Genomic DNA, 21,674 nt, shown 5'->3' with positions numbered 1-21,674 from the left:
GATATGGATGGATTTTGGACATTTTTTTCAGATTTAACTGGACAAATATTTGATAACTCTACCAATTTATGAAGCCTTGACCACCTGTATCCTTCCAGTGTATCCACCCCTCCTCCTCCCACCACTACTCTAGGAGAAATACATGATGTAATCGCTAGAGCCTGAGATGTGACGTCAGATCACCCCACTCGCTTTCTGAGCCTCCCATTGGAGGATTTCACTGGTTCTACAGGAGAGTCACTACTTCGAGTCAAGCAAACTTGTCTTTTATTAGCCCACACCTACTTGGCTCTGATTGGCTGTCGAGGGCAAGCCCTCAATAAACACATCCATGCTTTCCCCCCTCAAAATAAAACATTTTGTGACACACATGCCTGGTATTAGAAACGCTGCACAAGACTGGAAGAAATAGCACTGGATAATTCATCATTTGTTCTTTCGGTACATATTAGTAAAAGCTCGTGTACTGTAAATAATCGTTTTACCATTTTACTTCTCTAATGAGTCCAATAAATAAGTAGTGTAGTGACGTTATTACAATAGTTGAGCACATTATAAATGTGATATATGTCTTATTGTACATTGTTCTAGATAATGACAGCCTGTATGCTGTCACCATTTTTTTTTCAAGGTTTGGCAATCACAACAACCCTGAAAGCAGGGACGTGGGAATCGAGTGCAAATGCAGTGATTGGCTGGAGCGCCTGTCACTCATCCTCTGCTCGGTTGGTTTGCTTGGTTCCCTCCGTAAGCACGTTAGTGCTCAATGAGCTTCACTGTTTGGCTTGGCAAGTTTCTCTGGATCATCATGGAGGTAGACGTGAGCAGTTAGTTGACAGATCAATAAAAAGTTGGAGTTTACTTTACGCGTGTTTCAAGTCGACCCGGGAACTGGCACTTTGGCAAATGTAGGGACGCTGGCGGTTTCTGATTTAACGTTACATCTGTGCGTTTAGTTAGCCAGTCAAGTGTATTTGGAAACCAGGACAAAAGTAAAAATGAACAGCCTGTCTTTTGACGATCCTTCGCTGGATAATCTGGATCCAACTCTGTCGCTAAATGACCCCAGCGATATTGACACAGCCCTCTTAAACGACATTGATGGTAAGAAAATCCAGCTGCTAACTCAAGCTTTACTAATCACTGACATTACTTCTGCCTGCAAACCATGTGTGTTTCACTAACGTACTCTGTTTAACTTATCTTCAGTCTTTCAACAAAGATGTAGTAAACTAATATTTATACTAAGTAACGTTACCTCATTCATGCTATAGCACAACCTTGTGTGTAGCGACCAACTTAAAGCTGAGCTCACAACGTTGCTTTCATCAGCCAACGTTAGCTAACCGTTTAGGTAGTAGTCTTTGGATGTCATGCTGCTAATACATGCTCTTGTTAAACGTTTTACAGAATTATGTTCTTCCTTGGTTCCTGCACTATCACAACTTTGCATCGAAAGCTTATTGTACAAGTAACGTTAGACTGGCCCATTTTCAGACTGGTTTAGCTAAGCTAGCAGGTAACGCTAACAGGCTAGGTGGTCGTGTCTGCGCCCCGCCCCCAACTCGCTCCACAGACTGAGGTTACTGTCGTGCATTCCTCCTTGCTGGGTTCACACTGCCTGAGTTGACCGAGTTACACATCTGGTGTATAGAAATTTGTAATGGAGCAAAATATTGATAAGAGCAGCGTACCATATTAGCGCCCTTCATCTTAAATTTGTTATAAGCATTTTATTTTACAGTTTGATTATATACAGTACTTTTAAAGCTCTGGGCATAACTTTAAAGTTACCGTGACTTCTTCTGCTGACAGCATCATCACTTGTTTAATGGGAGGATATTCACACAGTAAAATAATTATCAACGAATCAGTACGAGTATTAGTTTATTTTTTTTCCTGGGATTCTCTTCTAGCAGTTAGTGAAGATGTGTTTCTGATTAGCTGCACTGCCTAAACGGTAGTCGGTACATCCTGCAGCAGCACTTGCCGTCTTCTTCCTAAATTTGACCGACAGTAACCCTCGGTGATGTTGCTCGATAGTAACCTCATGCAGGAGCCACAGACAAGCGCTCCCTCTCTTTCCTGTCTTGGGGGCTGATCTGCATAGCAAGTCTCTGAGGCGCGCTCTGATTGGTCGGGAGCGATCACCTCATACAAAACATTGGTTTACAAATCCAGGCTGCTGCGTTTCAGTGCAGGCACAACACAGAAGCCTAAAGTTTCCATTTTCTGTATATAGGCCTATTCCATATATTCCTCTTGTGTTTTCTGTCAATGTAGAACAAAATGATTTGGCAGCTTGCTGGAGGAGGATATGAAAATGCCTCAGTTGCTCGGTGTGTGTGATAACTGCTTAACACACTGATGAGCAGCATGCTGTCCAGTGCTTAATTTGTGCCGGATCCTGCCGGAACAGGATCCGGAACCTCACGCTTTTGGGCTACCTGCATTCCGGTACCTATTTGCGTGGACCTGGCACCTGGTGGCATGAAAGGTTTTTTTTTTTTGTCTGCCATGTAATAATCACAATAGTTGACTCTTCTTTCCTTTCCCCTCCCTTCCAAAAACCTGTCTCGTTTCCATATGAAGACAGGTGATTATTACCCTATTAGAAAGTAACAACAATTGCATAGTAATCACGTCACACATGAGTGAGCTGCTCTGCAGAGTGTGTTATGGTAAACTTAAGACAGCGTCATTTCTCTGGTAAATGGTTGAAGCCATTGCAGTTTCCTTTATGTATGATTAGAATGTCTCATAGTAGCCTATGTGGGCATTTTTATGTTGTGCACAGTGCAGTTATATCTTTAGTCTACTACTTGAAGGGCAGGTTTGTAAAAATGAGCATTATGTAGCCTATGCAATAATCAAATATTGTTATAGGTCCCCAGTAGTCGGAGCTCTAAGGTCATATACTCGGTCATTTAGTAAGGTTTAGGCTGTTAGGTCTACAGTAAGCTATATGGCTGTACTGAGCACCATCGTGCCTCCAATGCGTAATTGTCTTGATATGTTCCGGAACCTTTTCCCTCCACACAGACTCACGGGAACACCAACCTCAAGAGGTTGGTGTTCCTGTGAGTCTGTGTGGAGGGAACCTCATCATTTACAAATTAAGCACTGATGCTGTCATGTTTTTATTTTGAACATGATATTTTTCACATCAATTTCAAAGAATTAGCCAGTCAACCACAACAATTTGTGTGGAAAAGGTGCATTATGGAACATTTGGATCTGTGAGGTTCAAAGCATGGTAAGTGGAACCCATGAGTCAGCCTATAACACAGTTGTGAGCCCATAACCGAATTACTGAGCATTACTGATGCCTCCAAAGGATATGGACTTTTGTAACAGACTGCCAATCCACTGTACTTGTTGGTGTATTCTTATTGAGTTGGAGAAAGATTTATCAATTGCAGCGCACTGCAGAGCAAAAGCATACACTCAGCCAGTGACTCCTGGGCTCAAGGGTTGATGTGAGGTCTAGAAATGAATTCTTCAGTTATATGGGCGATGGGGGTGGAAGTAGATGGATGATGCAAGCCATTATGGTGGGCGAGCAATAGATGGGTCCTTAATAAGCGCTATAATTTCAGATTAAGTCGATTCAAGGGACCTACCTGAGTCTTAGGTTCATCTTTTAAATATGACGTGGTCAGTTCTGTGCTTAGGTGTATCATAAATTCATATGACTTATTAACTGTCCCCAATCAAGCTCCCGGAAAATCACTTGGTGCATTGTCCTTTCACGTGACTCAACACCCACCACCATCCAGTACAATTATCTGTAAAACTTACTACTGTCACTACATGATATTGTAAGCGTTTTTTTATTGTATTACTACAATATCTGCGCTGTAGAAAATCCATCCACCGTATGTTTTACACTGTCAGTTGGTGCTGTATGCAAGGCCTTGTTGTCTTTGTGCCAAGTATGTCAGCTTGTACTGTGAAACTCTGTGTGTCTGCACCGTTGTCAAGTGAACTTCCTGTACATTTATTACACTTGAGTAAAAGTGATGGTGATTCTGATTTCTGTCCCTCTCCAGACATGCTGCAGCTCATCAACAACCAGGACATGGAGTTTGGAGGACTGTTTGATCCCCCTCCATACACAGGGCCTCCCCCCACCCAGGAGCTTCCTGGTCTGACCCAATCCATCTCCTCAGCTCCCCCTCCATCCACCACTTCCACCCCTCCATCTTCCTCCTCCTCCATCCTAAGCAGCAGCCCCCACCTGGATGCACTCCTGGGCCCCCCCATCACCCGTAGCTCCTCCACCCCAGACAAGGCCTTCCAACCCCCCACCTTCCAGCAGTCTCCCCTGGCCCAGGTGCCCAACTCCAACCCCAGGCAGCAGCCAGCCTCCCCACAGCAGGCTCAGGGCCTCAGGCAGCCCAAAGTGGACCAGCCCCAACCGATTCTCAGCCCGCCTGCCCCAGCCCAGGCAGCCTCCCCTCATGGCTCACCAGGACAGAGCCCAGTGTTCAGCTCCACGCCCCAGGCTTTGTTCACCTCACCTGCACCCCAGCCTCAGCCCCAGCCCCAAACCCAACCCCTGCCCCTGCCTCAGCCCCAACTTCAGGCTCCGGCTCAGTCCCAGCAGGCCCGGGTCAGCTACAGCAGCCAGAACAGCTACACAGGTTAGTACTCTCTGACTGTGTCTTTTTCTTGGTGCCCAACAGGAGCTTTAGTTTTTAAATTGGTCTTGAAGTCAATTCCATGTAGCATGGAAAATATCACGCACAAAAGTCCTAAATTTGGCTTTCTGAAACCTGCAGATACCCTGTAGTAGGTAGTTGTAGTTACACTCTGAATAACAAAGTGATAACCGAGAATAATAATAATAGTTGAAAATGGCATTTGAAAATAATGGTAAGACTGCATTTTGTACTGAACAATAGGTATAAATAGATTTTATCAGTGTTGATTCCTTTATATATTACATTTTTTATAGAACCAATCCCAAATTTGAATGAATTTAAAAAATAACTGTTCATACTATTTATTATTGTGTTACTCACAATACCCTTGACTCCATAAATGACTCCAGCGTCCAAAACTTTACACACTTCAACACAACTGTATGTGCTGTGTGCCAGGTTATGTCACAGCATGGTGAGACTTGGGGAACAGAGTGTGTGTTCAGTTCAGTTCTCTTCTCGAGAGCATTTGCATTATAACTGAAGTGCGTAGCAGCAAAGCAACAAAGAGGACAAAGTAGACTCTTTATCGAAGTACAGCCACACTTTCCAGCTCTTTTTTTGTTTGTAATGTTTACCATGCTTGTCCTGCTGCTACACACTTCAGATATAAGGAACTGCCCCTGAGCTGTGCAGAAAAGAACAGAACACACACTCTTCCCCCCTGAGCTCACTGCGTTACGTCACAACCTTGCAATCACTAGACAGACACAGCAGATGTTCTATTTAAAAAAGACCAGGAAAACACGGAATCAATAACAGAAATCAATAAGGGAAATGTGTTTTGATCCGATCGGTACTGGAAATTTTTGAACAAAACCTTGGTAAAATCATTTGATCTTGAGAACTGCCCACTTTGCATTCCCCCCTTCCAGCAAACACACACACACACACACACACACACACACACACACACATACACACAGGAGCCCCACGTGGTGCGCCTCATGGTTGTAAAGTTAGAGGTCCTTATTTATGGTGTGCTGGCTGAGCAGTTTATGTGGACTGGGGTGGACATGACAAGAGTAACAACAACAACAACAACAACAACATTACAAACTCACAGACCCCTTCCTCCAGAGTTCTGGGCCCAGTACAGCCCAGCTGGCTGACTAATGTGCCAGCCGCTGACTAGGTCTGGTTTTCACCACAGTAAATTGGCACAGAATATTTTGCGGATAATCTGGGGGCTTTTCGGTTTGTCGTTTAAAGATCCTTTGGATTCTTTAGAGTCGTCATGGAGTTTACCAAAGCCAGGGACTCTCTGTTGGGGATATTCATTTTATTTAAGCCTTGTCTGTAAGTTTGATTATCTCAAGCTGTCAGTCTATATGACTGTCATAGTTCACAATGGAGGCCTTGTGCTCATTACACCCTTGCAGAAACAAAATTTTCATTCAGGCTTCATTCAGGAAACGTCTTGGTATAATTGTCCTCTCAAATGTTGTCCTCATCTCTGGGCTTTTGGATTCTATCCAGATGCTTTTTTTTCCCACCTATGTCGAAAATGAATGGGGTTGTTGGATCCCGCCGTCCTGCCAATCATTCTGTTCTTAAAATGGGTGAAATAATGTTAGTAGAAATTACATATGACAACGTTATTACATATTTTAACCCGTTACTGAATTAAAAATTAAAAAAATTCTAACAACCACTGCGTTATCCTCGCTTCACAAAGCCACAAAGTTCAGGCAAGTGACACCTTCATTGCAGCTTCAAAACTCTTTTATTTGTATTTAACCTGTGTCTACCAAGGGTAGGTTGGCTGAGCACAAATGTTCTTTTCTAGCAATGCCCTTCTCCACATACACTATTACACTCAATATCAAAATGCATAATACAGGAAGCCTCAAAAGCAAAAATTGTAAATATTAGCATTGGACGTAGTTAAAGGCAATAATTTTACACCTCTATTCATTTTCACCTCAGCCTGAAAGGGGGCGGGATCCGGAATCCCTTATTTGGGCCAAAAAATGATGTCACGATTGAGAGGACTATTGTTTTCACAGCCTTCTACTGACTCAAAGCCCCAATCCGCGATCACTGTGTAGAGCAGGTCTCTTGTGGCTGAGCAAGGAATTACAACAACACAATTGTTTTGGTTGGCTGTTTGCTGTCAGGGCACCCCTCCTGCACCCACCCAAGGCTCCTCATCTCGCACGCACTCGCTTCTCACCCATCCCCTCTGCTGCTGCGAAAGCCACACCCCAATGTATACAAAACAAAAACAGAGAGAGCTGGAGCGATGATGGGGGCGCTGTACAGCGATCGTGGATTGGGCCTTTAACACATGCAAAAAGATAGAACACTTATCAAAATGTTTACAACGTTGCCATTGACGAGCCAAGAACAGCAATTATCTCAATGAGCCAGGCATTGCATACATAGGGTGAGTTGCTAGGTCTTTTGTCACTGCTTACAGAAAACCTGACACACATTCTGTCACAAACGAGTAATTTGATAGTATAGCTGAATGAATGAATGAATGTTCTCTAGTAGCTTTTCTGAGTCTGCCGAATGTTTACGGGATAATGTTTTGACCGCTGCTTCCTGTGCACACCTCTTATGCTAAAACCTCTCAGTTTTTGAGACAAAACCAATGTAGTTTAAAGCAAACGTAGTTTAAAGTTTTTCTTATAACCCATGCAAGCCTTGCCATTATGATTTGAATGTTCCTGAAACAACCATTCACACCTGTGTGTAGTGTTAACCATGTTCCTAAATCAGATTAGATGTGGAAAGCAATGCTCATGAACTGTTGTGTCTAGGTGAACATACAAGGTATAGCAGCGATGATTATTCACTTACTGTACCTACAGCTTTGGAAATCTCTCCGAAATGTACCCACAGTTTGATCTCTTTTCTGCTGGCACTCATATTGTGTTTCCCTAGCTAGGACAGTAGGTTATTCAACCTCAGCTGATGGTCTATCCAAGTCCTAATCTAATAGACTTTGCTCAGGGGTGTGAGAGTCTGCAGGCTTGAAGAAAAAGGCTTTGTCTGGAAAACATGCCTACACTCATACACACCATACACATGTAGGTATTACCAATAGTCTGCCCTTTAGCTCATTTCATAAAAGATGGGGAGTATATGTGTATGTCCATGTTTTTGTAGGTAACTTGTAAATTCTGAGACAACTACTAGCCACGCCCACTGCGAACTTTCACTGACCCCTGATTGGCTATTACAGATAGGTGATGGAATGCACTGCCCAACCCACTATTACATTCAGAGGTGATAAGAAATGGAAGGTGACACACTGAATGCTGCCTCCACCTTATTATTGCTCTGGAGATAACAGTTCACCTATTGGCCTACAAATCCATAGCCAATAGCCAGCACAGTGTCATAGCAAGAAGCTGATTTTCTTGCTTCTTGTTTTGTTTTTAACTATGAATTTGCATTAGAGGTTTGCTATCTGATAGCTTTGGAAATTGATGTCATTCACAATCTTGAAATGTTCAGATGATTAATACCTGGGCAAAGGCCTATTTAATATGATGCATGAATCATGCATTTGCCACTGCACTATGCTCTATACAGTCTAGTTTCAGGGTTCAACAGTAAGGAATGCCAAATGTACCAGGGCCAAGACACTGACTTGGGCCAGTTGATAAAGTTTCTGGTCTCACTATTTTTCAGCGGGTGATAAGCCTGTTATCTTTGCCTCTTTGCTTTGCCACTGCCACCTCGCTGCCAGTTTATACTTTGTGAATAAATATGGAATGTATGATCTTTAACAGCTCTGTAAAATTCCAATCAATTAATTATTTACTTTTTTGTTTATTTTTCAGTCATTTTGCTGCTGTATATTATGAGTTGGCTTGACTGGACGTTGTGTTTTACTGGATGAATCAAGAGTAATCTCAACTTCATCAATCACTGATGAATAAATTGTTTTCTAGCTGTCAGTCAAGGTGGTGTCAGCCAACCAGTGCCTAGCTTGTCGTCCTCACCCTCCAGTGTTCAGCCAGTGGCCATCCAGACTCAGCTCCAAGGGCTGACCACCACCTCTCCTCTCCTGGCCACCTCAGCAAGCCCACCAGTTCAAACCATCGCACCCCACGTACAGCAAGTACCTGTAAGTGTGTGTTGATGGTGCCAAAACAGAAAAAAATAAATGCAGTGTACTCCTTGTTTGTATTCTAGTGGAACTAAGCTTAATACTGATTTGAATTGAAAAGGTTTCTGAGTACCTCTCCCTTCCTGTGTGTCTCAGGTGCTGCTGCAGCCCCAGTTCATCAAGGCCGAGTCTCTGCTGCTGACCACTCTGAAGCACGACCCCTGCATCGTCACTACTGTGGCCTCCTCTCTGGCCACCACCACCCCAGTACAGAGCACTTCCCTGCAGGTAGGCACACTAGGCCTAAGTGTTTTGCAATATACCCTTACCGTTTTAAGTTGAGGTAAAACTAAGCAAAACTAGATGGAGGGACAAATATGACTTCAGCGCACGTTCTTCAGCCTTCATCTTTTTCCTTCTCTCCCCATTCCTCCCTTTTCCCATCCCACTCCGCTTCCCTCCTCAGGCCCTTATGGGCGGGGGCACCATCCTGACCACGGTGCCCGTCATGTTGGACACTGATAAGCTGCCAATCAACCGCATCGCCATCAGTGGCAAACCGGCAGGCCAGCCACACAAGGGGGAGAAGCGCACCGCCCACAACGCTATCGAGAAGCGCTACCGCTCCTCCATCAACGACAAAATCATCGAGCTCAAAGACCTGGTGGCTGGCACTGAGGCCAAGGTAGGGGAAAAACCATAGACTGTGTTTAAGTCTGAAAATTCCAACATTCCAACCATGTGTTATGTTAAGACACGTATGTTGACATATTTGCTAATTAATTCATTAATTAGCTTAATTAATGACCTCATTGGCAAAACTGGTTATGTTTAATGTACCATGGTAATTATGGTAGGACATTAGGCAGCTGAAGTGCCTCTTGTTTAAAATGGGGCCAGCGTTGGGGCCATATCCACAGGAGAAAATGGTAAAATTATGGTCAAGTGAATGTTATTGCTTTTTAAAGATCAGTGTGGAGTTACTGTTTATACTGCTTTTACCTTCTTTTGTATGTTTTATCTTTTCATGTAGGCTAACTATTTTTGTAACGATTTTGACTGCCTTATTGATGTTTGGGTTCTTTTTCCACTCTCCCATAGCTCAACAAGTCAGCCGTGCTGAGGAAAGCCATCGACTACATCCGCTACTTGCAGCAGGCCAACCAGAAACTCAAACAGGAGAACATGGCTCTTAAAATGGCTGCCCAGGAGAACAGTGAGTGCCTATAGCCTTTCTTCATTCTTTATTTCACAAGAGCTCTTCTTATTTAATTTTCTTGGAATATAATTAATTGATTTGACCTTTTGTGAAGAGCTGTATAGATAGTTCTGTCATCCTTAATGGACAAAACTGAAAGTGGTCTTCTTTAGCCTCTAAATAAGTCAAATTACAGGTTGCAGATGTTTTTGCCACTGATTGACCCTCTTTAACTACTCTCCTCCTCTTCGTCTTTTTCTTCCCCCTTCCTCCAGAGTCTCTCAAGGACCTAGTTGCCATGGAAGTGGATGGACAGGCAGAGGTGAAGAACGAGCTGCCCACCCCCCCGGCCTCTGACGTGGGCTCTCCCACCTCCTTCTCCCACTGTGGCAGTGACTCTGAACCTGACAGCCCCATGGGGGAGGACACCAAGGTACACAGCTCTCACTGAAACAGACAAACTGGAATCTTAATAGTAGAGGTTGATATTCAGTGTTTTACGTTAGTTGGGGCCAGGTACGGTGACCTGTAGAGAGACTGTCGCATAATTCCCATTTTAAGATGTGCTTAATTTGCCAAAGTTGATATGAATTGATGAAGAATTGATTGGCTCAGGAGAAACAACAATGCCTTCAAAAGTAACAGCTTGTACTTTTGTCACATCAACAGTGCAGCATAAATGACTGTATTACAAAATTATTACATTACAGTTCTGGCATCGAGTTGTGTTTTATTAACACGTCTTTCTGGTCTCTCCTCAATGTGCCAGCCGAGTGTGGGCATACTGGACAGATCGGCAGCAGGCGGCAGTGCGGGGGGGATGTTGGACCGGTCCCGCATGGCGCTGTGTGGCTTCACCTTCCTCTTCCTCTCCCTCAACCCTCTGGCTGCCCTGCTCTGCGGCTCGTCGGGCAGCAGCTCAGCTGGGGGAAGCACCGCCACCCACGGCACAGGCAGGAGCGTGCTGGGCCTGGAGATCGCAGGTATGAGAAGATAAATGCTGGGAAGGAGAGAGATTGATGCCACTATCAGCTGCATTGTCAGGAAAAAAATAGCTGTTTTGCAGCTTGTTATATAAGGCTGTGATTTTTTTTGTGATGCATTCTAAAACGGCAAATATGACACCATTACACAAAATGAATAGAACATGTTTACAGTTTGATGAGAATGTGTGTATACATTCTCCAGGTTTTAATATATGAATCGTGTGTTGTCCATAGCGGACTCATGGGGCTGGATGGACTGGATGCTGCCCACCCTACTGGTGTGGCTACTGAACGGGGTTCTGGTGTCAGGGGTGCTGATCCGACTGTTGGTGTATGGAGAGCCTGTAACCAGACCCCACTCTGGATCCTCTGTCCTGTTCTGGAGGCACCGCAAGCAGGCCGACCTGGACCTGGCTAGGGTAAGGTTTGCTGTTTTGATACGATTAGATAAAACTTTAATGATCCCCATGGGGAATTTGGGTCATTGCATCATCCGAGAACAAGACATAGATAAGGAAAGAATGGAGAGTATTAGAGATAATACAACAAGTAATTACAACAAAAGAATATATTTAATAATACAAACAATAAAGAAATAAAGATACGTCTTCATACCCTGAGTTAGGCATTTGGGAAAATGAAACCAAAACCGTTTTAATTATTATAGATATGTATACCTGTGGTATATGAACACTCCTTCTAATATCTATTGCACACACTTTGACTGTATGAAATCTCTTGTGCCTCGCTCTTGCGCCCATACACTTAATTACTCAAATCCCCCTATTACTCTTGAGTTTCATCCTTGTCATCCATCTCTCTCTGACTACCTCCTCAGAGTCACCTCTTATCTTCTCTCCTTCCTCATCACACTTCTCTTCTTCCCTCGGCAGGGAGATTTCGCCCAGGCCAGTCAGAACCTGTGGACCTGTCTGAAGGCTCTCGGCCGTCCCTTACCCACTTCCCAGTTAGACCTGGCCTGTGCGGCTTTGTGGGCCCTGCTGCGATTCTGCCTCCAGCGCCTCTGGGTGGGCCGCTGGCTGGCTGCCAGGGCTGGGGGGCTGCGATCAGACCGCCCCCTGCAGGAAGACGCCTGCAAGAGCAGCCGTGATGCCGCCCTGGTTTACCACCGCCTGCACCAGCTTCACATGACAGGTTGGTTGGTGGGAAAAACCCCACTGTGGGTTTCTAAATCAGTAAGCGTGGCATATTAAAATCAGAGTGCGAATCCAGCTTCAGTCTTTGTTGCTGTAAGAGCGAGTGTATTGTGATTCAATCCCAATAAAGGCTTAAGGTTTCAGAGCAAATTAGTAGCGGAGCGTTTTGTGATTCCTTTGGAGATAACTTTATGTCTCTGGGATTTCTTGTGCGCTGTGATTTCTGGACTTGCAGAACACTTGTGTGTGGAATAGCATATTTGAAGAAAATATTGATTTTTTCACTGTCCTGTCTGTGCATGCAGGTAAGCTGAACGGCAGCCACCTGTCAGCGGTGCACATGGCTCTGAGTGCGGTCAACCTGGCAGAGTGCGCCGGCTCCTGCCTGCCTGTGGCCACTCTGGCCGAGGTCTACGTCTCTGCAGCTCTACGGGTCAAAGCCAGCCTGCCCAGGATCCTGCACTTCACATCTGTAAGTCACATACGTATGCATTATGCATATTGTGCAGAGTTTAACCATATCTTTGCTTAGACGCTGTCAGAATAAAATGCTTTCATAAAATACTTAAAAGTCTTGCCGTTTGTGTTGCTAAGTGGTACACACTTCAACAGTAAGCATTTTTGAGTTGACATTAATTGATTTCTTAAGTTGGCTTCCAAATTTAATTAACTTAAATTGACTTATAAATGGACTTGGGATTTACTGACTTGAAATGAACTGAACTACACTGCCTGAACCAGCACATCATTAGTAAACTAATAACTGTCTAATCCTGTCTACACTGCCATCAAATAAGAGTTGAGACTGTACACCTTAACTAACTGTGTATTTTGCTTTCCCTCCTGTAGCGTGTGTTCCTGAGCAGCGCCCGCCAGGCTTGCCTGTCATCCAGTGGCAGTGTGCCTCCGGCCATGCAGTGGCTCTGTCACCCCCTGGGCCACCGCTTCTTTGTGGACGGGGACTGGGCTGTTCGCAGCACCCCCAAAGAAAGCATCTACAGCCAGGCTGGCAATACCGGTCAGTGTAGACAAGACATACACACACTCGGGTCTGTAACACACACAAACATACCCACCAGTCCTGGCTCAATCATTCATATTTAATCTCAGTCTGTCTGCATTGTGCGATAGGCAGCACTGCTAGGTTCGGTCGTATTGTACCAGCTAATTGAATCCTCTTCAAATAGTAATTCGACCTATGCCTCTCTTTCTCTCACTCACTCACTCACCCACTCACCCACTCACTCACACACACACACACACACAAACACACACAGGCATTTGTCTTTCTCATCTCAATCCTCTTTCGGTACTCCTACAGTGGACCCTCTGGCCCAGGTAACCCAGGCCTTCAGAGAACACCTGCTGGAGAAGGCTCTGTACTGTGTGGCCCAGCCTTGCGGAGAGAAAAGCCCCAGCCAGGGAGAGGGGTAAGGAGAGAGCACACACACACACACGCGCACAACACACACACACACACACACACACACACACACACACACACACACACACATTTCCAAATAACAGTGGCCCTCTGATTCTATTCACTCCACCGGAAGTGTGGAATAAGAATTAAATAATTCTAAAATGCTGTTGATGATAACAGTTTGCAAAATGTCCATGTTTTGTCTTTGTACCTTGGCCATAGAGCAAAATAACTAAGTTATGTTTGTTTCTCCTCAGGGAGTATGCTGATGCCCTGGAGTACCTCCAGCTGTTGACCAGTGCGTCAGATGCGGCCGGTGCCACCACCCAGTCCTTTGCCATCGGCTCCAACATGGCCACTGTGACTGGTAAGTCACTATGGCAACTCTCATTTCTATCCCCAATACATTTGGGCTGTTGAGAATTGAAAGAATTCCAAGGCACTCTATTTTGTGTATCAGAAGATGAAAAAGCCTTTAATTTGATGACATAATACTAATTAAGGTTTAGCTTGATAGTGTTTAGCTTGAAATTTTTCTTCTCTGTTCTAATACTACTTAATACTTTTTCCGATACCTGGCTTTATTAAAGTAAAGCACATTTCTCTGTTCCATTTTTATATGTCTATATAAAATTAGATTGGATTCTCAAAAATTAAACAAGGCTAGTAGTAGGCTGAGATCCCACCATTGTAAGGACATCTTGAATCTTATGGATAACTTTAAAATCAATGCCAAAAATCAGTAAGCCACTAAATGGAACCATTTTTTGAATCCCAGCCTTAAGCCCTAAATCAGGATGCTAAGAAGTATAGCTTGCTAACCTAGCACTCGCTAACTTAATAAACTCCTTTTGCATGAGCGTGAACAATCGATGTGTAGATTTGGACTCACTTCATTACTCTCTATCTTCTTTCCCTGAGAACTGGGTTTGTTTTCCCTGCATCATTCCTTCATCTGCCCCGGTTTCCTTGATGTAATTGTAGAAAGAAAAGAAAGAATGAAGTAAAGTTCATTCTTAGACTATTGAGATTGAGTAGCTTGATTTCCACAGGGTTGACTTCCACCCGCCCACCACTTTCCTTTGTCCTCACTGATCACTGATCTGAGCGAAAGGGGGGCTAGGTGAAAGGGAGGCGTCCGCTAGATTGCTTCATCTATCTTCAGCGCTGTCAAATCGGTGATCACCTTGAGAGGAGGGAGGGAGAGGGAGGGATGGGAGGCAGCGCAGGGATTTTAATAGGAGACTTTTCTTGGCAGAGCCTCAGGTTGTTCACTCAGTGTTGGAAGTTGTGTCTGTGTGTGTGTGTGTGTGTGTGTGTGTGTGTGTGTGTGTGTGTATCTCGCCCCAATGTTAAATGGAGGAGTTTTCCCTCATGAGGGAGTCGTCAAAATGGCTGCTTTCTCTCAGCATGTTTTGACCATGCCAGAGGGGGGAAACAGATTGATTCAGAGGTCAGGATACAGACAGCAGCTGTCTGTGTGTGTGTGTGCTCATGCATGTGTACATGTAAAAATGTGAGTGTGAGCAGTTGGGGTTTTGAATATTTGCATGTTTGTTTAACCATGTTGTCCCCCCCCCCCCCGACCCCCAGGCTGTGACCCCCACTCCAAGTGGTGGTCCTCTGTTGCCGTGGTGATCATCAACTGGCTCCAGGGAGACGATGCTGCGGCAGAGAGACTGTACCCGGCCGTGGAGCACCTGCCCCGCAGTCTTCAGAACGCAGAGTGAGTTGGACACACACACACACACACACACACACACACACACACACACACACACACACACACACACACAACACACAGTCTGATACACACACCGGAAATTCTGCAGCCAGCCGAAGAGCATCTGACATAACTCTTGTCTGATAAGGCTGAAAGATGGACAGGCAGACGCAAGCGCGCACACACACACACACACGCGCACACGCACACACACACGCACACACACACACACACCTCCACCGCTTCAACCTGTGTCCTCATTCTCTCTTCTTTTTTTTTTCTCCTGCTCTGTCAGGAGTCGTCTGCCCAAGGCGTCTCTGAACACGTTCCGGGCGGTACGCGCTCTGCTGTCCAAGCCAGAAAACTGCCAGCTGAGTCTGAGCCACAGCGACAAGGCCAGCGCCCTGCTCCGAGACAGCCTCAACCTGGGACCACACTGCCACAGCTCCAGCATAGACAAGGTACACACACACGCACAGGCACAAGTGCTTGCAGATTTGTGTGCATAAAAGTCAAAGTTGATGTTTATTATTCATGTGAGGGAAATTCTGTGGGCGACAGCTACCGCATAAAAAAATAAAATAAAAAACAACCCATAAAAACATTAGCAGATGTGCAAGCTCGCGCGCACACAGAGATGGATGTGTGTGTGTGTGTTTAAAATTGTAAACAGGAAGTTGCCCACACACACACGTGCATGCATAATCACACAAGAGTATACATCCATACACTTTCACAGAACAAAGAGACACAATCTACCACACTAACGCACAAAGCACAGAGAGCGGATCCCCTTCAGCAGTTTCCAGTATTTTCGTGTCCTACCCTCTGGCATTCAGCAGATGGTGATGCTGGTGGATAGGTAGTTGGCAGTGTGCTTATGTCCATGGCCAGAGCTGCGGTGCATTGTAGTTGCATTGCATGTGTGTCTCAGCAAAGTGCAATGTATCTGCAGTGCAACACAGAGCTGGGCCACTAGCAGCAGAACACGCACCGTTGGAAATTCCTTAGCAAGTAACTTCTCTATGTTCATCCCATACTCCACCTTTCAGTCAGGTCCTCTCAATCCCAGGTCCCCTAAGGTCACATGACTCCAACCCCACGTTTTTAAATAGCCTCCCAAATCCCAAGATGGCCTCTTGCACCAGATGACTGAGCAGACTGAGCAGACTGAGCACATGTTTTGAGTCTCCACACACAGTGACTCAAAATGACCTTCAGTTTTGAGTAGAACACTAGCAGTAGTAGCAGTAGTAATAGTACACATTGAAACACATTAATTTCAGTTCACACTCAGTTTCTTTCAAACCATCACACCCGTGAAAAGAACTTTAGATTCCGAATGCTTAACTACATTTTGCCCATATTTTGTATTTTTGTATTTTCTTTTTGTACATTTTCCTCCCAACCCCTTCTCCTCTCAATCCAGGTCTTGTGAATCCGCAGTGGTGTTATTGGTAGACTGCAGCAGCACGTTTCCCATTTATGGCAGTAAAGCTTATAATATCTTATCCTGTCCCATTTCTCTCTGTTCCCTCTAGGTTGTCCAGTTGCTGCTGTGCGATCTGCTGCTGGTGATGAGGACCAACGTGTGGCGTCTGCAGCAGCAGGGGGCCGGGCCGGGGGCGGCGGGGGTGGCGGGTGCCAGCGGCCCCGCGGGGGTCCACCAGGCCTCCCCGCCGGAGCTCCAGGGCTTCCAGCAAGACCTCAGCTCCCTGCGCAAGCTGGCCCACAGCTTCAGGCCCGCTATGAGAAGAGTATGTAAAAAATGGTGTATTGTAATAGTGGATAAATACATTTTACGTTCACATTTTAGTCGTTTTAGCTGATGCTCTGATCCAGAACAACTTACAATGAGTGAGCAGGTTGGGGGTTTTAGTTTCTTGCTCTAGGACATTTAAACTAGACACATGGCTGTTGCTGGGATCGAACCTGGGACTGTGTGTGACATTCTTTAACCACTTGGCTAGGTTTGAACATAGTTTCATGCATTTGACGTAGTTGGGGTGCACTTGATTTATCCTGTTGGGCAGGCAACCTCAAAGGCTAAGGCAGAAGAAGCTGTGCTGTTGTTTTGTCCAGGTTGTTTTGTAACCTCATTTTGTCCCAGTCTGACACAGAAGCAGACATCAAAACTCTTAACATGCACACTCTCTTGGGCTGACACACACTTAGGGAATTGATGCACACACATACACAGAAACATTCATATCCTCAGGCACTTATAACCAGAACTCACTGTGTAAATGTGCTTTATAATGCACACAGACAGACATTTGCACATATCAAGATAGATCGTGTGCATACTTGGAGTGACACAGGATAGAATTCATACACACGATGGCCATGTAGGGAAGCATCGATGTACATAGCACATAGCACATAGATGTACAGATATACCCTGTGCACATATTTGCAGGCAATCTTAGATACGATTCTCTGTGGAAATTAGCTGGGAGGTGTTAGAACACACACACGCACACACCCCTGAGGCAGGTGTTTAGCAGCGTTGTTCACAAGGCTTCAAAGTCTCTCTGAGGTAGAACTGAACATTCTGTATGAGTCATCATCACTCCCTCTCATCCCCCCTCCTCCTCCTCTCTCTCTCTCTCTCTCTCTCCCTCTCTCTCTCTCATCTCTCTTCCCTCCATCTCGTTCCAGTTGTTCCTTCATGAAGCTACAGCCCGGCTGATGGCAGGGGCCAGTCCCACCCGCACACATCAGCTCCTGGACCGCTCACTGCGACGCAGAGCAACCCCCGGAGCTAAGACAGGTGTGTGTGGGTGTACTTTGGTTGATTTTCTTTTCTTTTTTTCCCATCAGTAATTCTGTCTGTAGGCAGCATTGTTTTCTTATTATTGGCTGCTGTTGATATTTTGCATTTGTGTATATGAATTTGTGTCTATGTAATATAAACATGGTCCAGACATCACATTTTTGGGGGGGTTTGGTTTGTGGGGGTCTTTATTTATTCATGTTTTGATAATATGTTACTTTGCTGAAATATACGAGTGCGAGGATGTATGAGTGTTTATGGCAACATCAGCGCTGACCTCGCGTTACCGTGCCTTCACACTGCGAGCAACTTGGTAGGTGGGTAGCTCTATTCTGACCCATTGTGGGTGGTGCGACACGCTCTGATAAAATAAACATAACGTTGCATCATTTTGATGAGTTAACATGGCTCGCTAGCAAGTGCTATTTAGGTAGCATTAATCAAAAATAAACAGAAAAGACTCAATAAAATTACTTCAGAGTTTTCCATCGATCCCAACAATAGATGAAACTGTTCCCCAAGCATCATTTTGAGAAATTTATTCCTGTAGTCTTTAAAATAAAAGTTGTAGAGAACTGGAAAATTTTGAATGGCTGTAATCAACCTCTTGTCTGTTTTGCACTTGCTAGGCGGAACTATTGTTCGTTGTGCAAAATCACATCAGGAGGGAAAGAAGGACAGAAGTCTGATTGGCTGTCTACGGTTGATAACTGCGAAAAGTTCAGCTGTGACCAACTTTTGGCTGATAAGACCAGTTTACCTGGTCACTCAGTTATAGGAAACCAATGCACTTCTGGTGACTTGTTGTTCATGTTGCTCGCAGTGTGAATGCACAGTTGGCTATACTTTTGTGTGTTTGTATGAGCCATTTACCCACAACTCCTTGGGTTCGAATTTGGCCTGTGACCTTTGTCGCATGTCATCCCCGTCTCTCTCTCACATATCTTTTCTGTTTCTCTCTATTGTCGACTATTAAATAAAGGCAAAATAAAAGTAAAGCAAAAAAAATAATACAACAAATAAAGCATATTGCAGTTTGTACAACAGCATCCTCATCATGCAAATGCAGAGCTCCTGTTGGCTTGAAAGAATTATCTATTCGTTGACTGTAGACTAACAGCAACTAATACCATTCCTTGTGCGTGTTTGTGTCCAGAGGAGTGCGAGACGCGGCCGGGCCAGCGGGAACAGGCAGAGGCAGTGATGCTGGCGTGCCGCTACCTGCCCCCCTCCTTCCTGTCGGCCCCTGGCCAAAGGGTGGGCATGCTGGCGGACGCGGCCCGCACCCTGGAGAAGCTGGGAGACAAGAGGACCCTCCACGACTGCCAGCAAATGATCATCAAGCTGGGCAGCGGCACCACCGTCACCTCCAGCTAGAGACAAGAGGGGGCAGAGACACACACACACACACACACACACACACACACACACACACACACACACACACACACTGTATATAAAGATCACTCACACATACAGAAACATGCAGTTTCATCCTCTCGTACAGACACTCATGAAAAGAAAAATGCGTACACAGACACACAAGCATACAGTCTCTGGCATTTTGGCCTGCAGCTAATGGACAGATTGATAGACTATAGAGATTCATATCAGACAGACAGGAGTTCTCGCCATGACTTGCCCCCCCCCCCCCCCCCCATCTCCAACTAGAAGACACCTCTTGACCCCCATTAAAGTGTTGCTAGTTACATTGTTGCTATGGTTTGTAATTTAATGTAATTGTTTGCCATACCCAGAATGTAGAATGCATTTTTCTTTCTTACTGAGCTGAATTCCCTCGTGAGAACGCGTTGCAGTGCCAGAGTTTGACCACAGAGAGGCGCCATCACATCCCCGTGGTGGACAGTGTGAACGGCAGTGTGTGTGTGTGTGAAGCATGGAAGAGATATTTGTCCGGCATTTATTCAGTATAAACAAACCCCAGTGTTCTGGATGAAGGTGCACCTGCGTACAGGCAAAGCGCTCCGTGGGCTGGAGCGGCGGGCTGTTCTGATTGGCTGCAGAGTGAGTTGTCTCGTGTCAGCGGGAGGAGAGCGACCAAGCTCAGATTGGTCAGACCGCGGGCTTGTTCAGTGGGATGCCACTTCCAAGGTTGTTCATATAGATCTGTTATATATGAAGTTGACGTTAATTTCTATCATGTTGGTGATGTTGACAACTGTCTACGTGTGATGATCTGAGATGCTGTGACCCACTGTACAAGCCCTGAGTCTCTTATCTGCACTAGCCTTGCGAGGCAGATTTTAAAGAGTTAAAAAATAATATGGCTTTATGAGGTTATTTTCATAGAGGTTGTTTTTTGTTTTGCTGTGTACATATTTTAAAGTGTATTTATAATCTGTATGAACTTGATTGATCAGTATTTTACATCGGCCGAGTGATATATACTTACATTTTTTTCCTCCCACATCCCTCTTTTTATTTTGTAGCGTTTGAACAGGCCCCAAAAACGCAGGTATTTTGTTGCCATGATGATGAGTGTCAAAATGGGGAGTGTCAAAATATCAAGGTGTCGTGCGTCACATCGTCCAACTCAATTGACCCTTTGCACTATTGCACAAGTTGTGTACAGCTATGATATCAAATCAAGTTGGCAGTGTCCAATGTTGGCGTCACCAGCTAACGACCTGAACAATAATGTGAACCTTTGTCACTTTTGCAACGAGTTACACAAGTCATGCAGACGGTTTCAAAATCAAAATCAAATTGGCACTTTTTCCAAAGAGGGCCTGTCGTGAAGCTCCCTTGTAGCTCCAACAGTACGAGCAACATTTATTCTTTCGTTCATGTGAGTTTCATGCTCTTAGAGAACCACCTAATATTCTTTGTAGAAGACTGTAAAAAAAACGTTTGGAATCTTTAGCATGTGTTTTTGTCCCAGGACCAGTATGTTTTATAGATTGTCACTGTTATGAAAGACTGGAAGACGCTGGTTTGAGATGGCTTCACGAGAAGCAACCACATCAAATGTATTGTTCATGTATTCTTTAATTGACACCCATCTCTTCCTGTCTTTGCTCCTTGATCTTTGGTTTATTCCTTGATGTAAATATAAAAACATTTTGTAAAGAACATGTTTTGTCCGCCGTGGTGCTTTCAGTGGGAAGGGCGTATGGGGTTTGATTTCAGATGATGAAAGAAGCTTAAAGTCCCCTTCCAGTAACCTCAAAATTATGCAAGCAGGTCGACATTTTATTTGGCAAATGGGAGTAACAAGTTTTGCAAGATATAGATAGCCCTTTTGGAAGAAAATACTCATTATTCTCCAAAACATATGATTCTATCCTCAAAAGCATTTATTTTGTAAGCAAAGGCCTCAAGATGCATCTTGTAATAGTAGTAACACTAACCCATAATGTGCTTTATTTACATGCCAGCCATCATTTTGTTAGAGTAGGTGTCAGTTTTTTCTTCAAATGGTGGATATCTTATTTCGGAGCGAAAACTCTAAAATGTGAAAGTGATGCTAAGATCACTCAAGGTGGCCTTTGAAGTCTAAGATATGCCAGTAGCAGTCTTCCCTACCATCCTTGACTGTTCTTTCATCACTTCCACTTAAGTGAATAGTGTTTCATTGGTACCATTCTGTACATTTGGACCAATCAAGTTAAGTGA

The 21,674-nt window shown here is 44.7% G+C and overlaps 1 protein-coding gene across 1 annotated transcript; it reads left to right on the top strand.

Moving 5' to 3' along the window:
- Positions 1-724: 724 nt before the first annotated feature.
- srebf1 (sterol regulatory element binding transcription factor 1) lies at positions 725-21,124 on the top strand. Its single transcript, XM_071534819.1, has 19 exons — positions 725-1,104; positions 4,053-4,646; positions 8,615-8,790; positions 8,929-9,060; positions 9,239-9,457; positions 9,874-9,988; positions 10,246-10,403; positions 10,740-10,953; positions 11,191-11,375; positions 11,850-12,111; positions 12,419-12,585; positions 12,963-13,131; positions 13,435-13,543; positions 13,797-13,906; positions 15,133-15,265; positions 15,558-15,723; positions 16,804-17,019; positions 17,924-18,035; positions 19,195-21,124. The coding sequence occupies exons 1-19, from the start codon at positions 999-1,001 to the stop codon at positions 19,413-19,415; spliced, it is 3,564 nt and encodes a 1,187-aa protein (XP_071390920.1). The 5' UTR covers positions 725-998; the 3' UTR covers positions 19,416-21,124.
- The last annotated feature ends 550 nt before the right edge of the window (positions 21,125-21,674 follow it).

The sequence above is a fragment of the Centroberyx affinis genome, unplaced genomic scaffold (assembly GCF_046629955.1).
Source record: "Centroberyx affinis isolate AG114_WGS23_722 - 3 ecotype Tasmania unplaced genomic scaffold, CSIRO-AGI_Caff_v1 ptg002632l_1, whole genome shotgun sequence".
Classification (NCBI taxonomy): Eukaryota; Metazoa; Chordata; class Actinopteri; order Beryciformes; family Berycidae; genus Centroberyx; species Centroberyx affinis.
The sequence above is the reverse complement of the archived record's forward strand: the minus strand, read 5'-3'. Positions and strand labels throughout refer to the sequence as shown.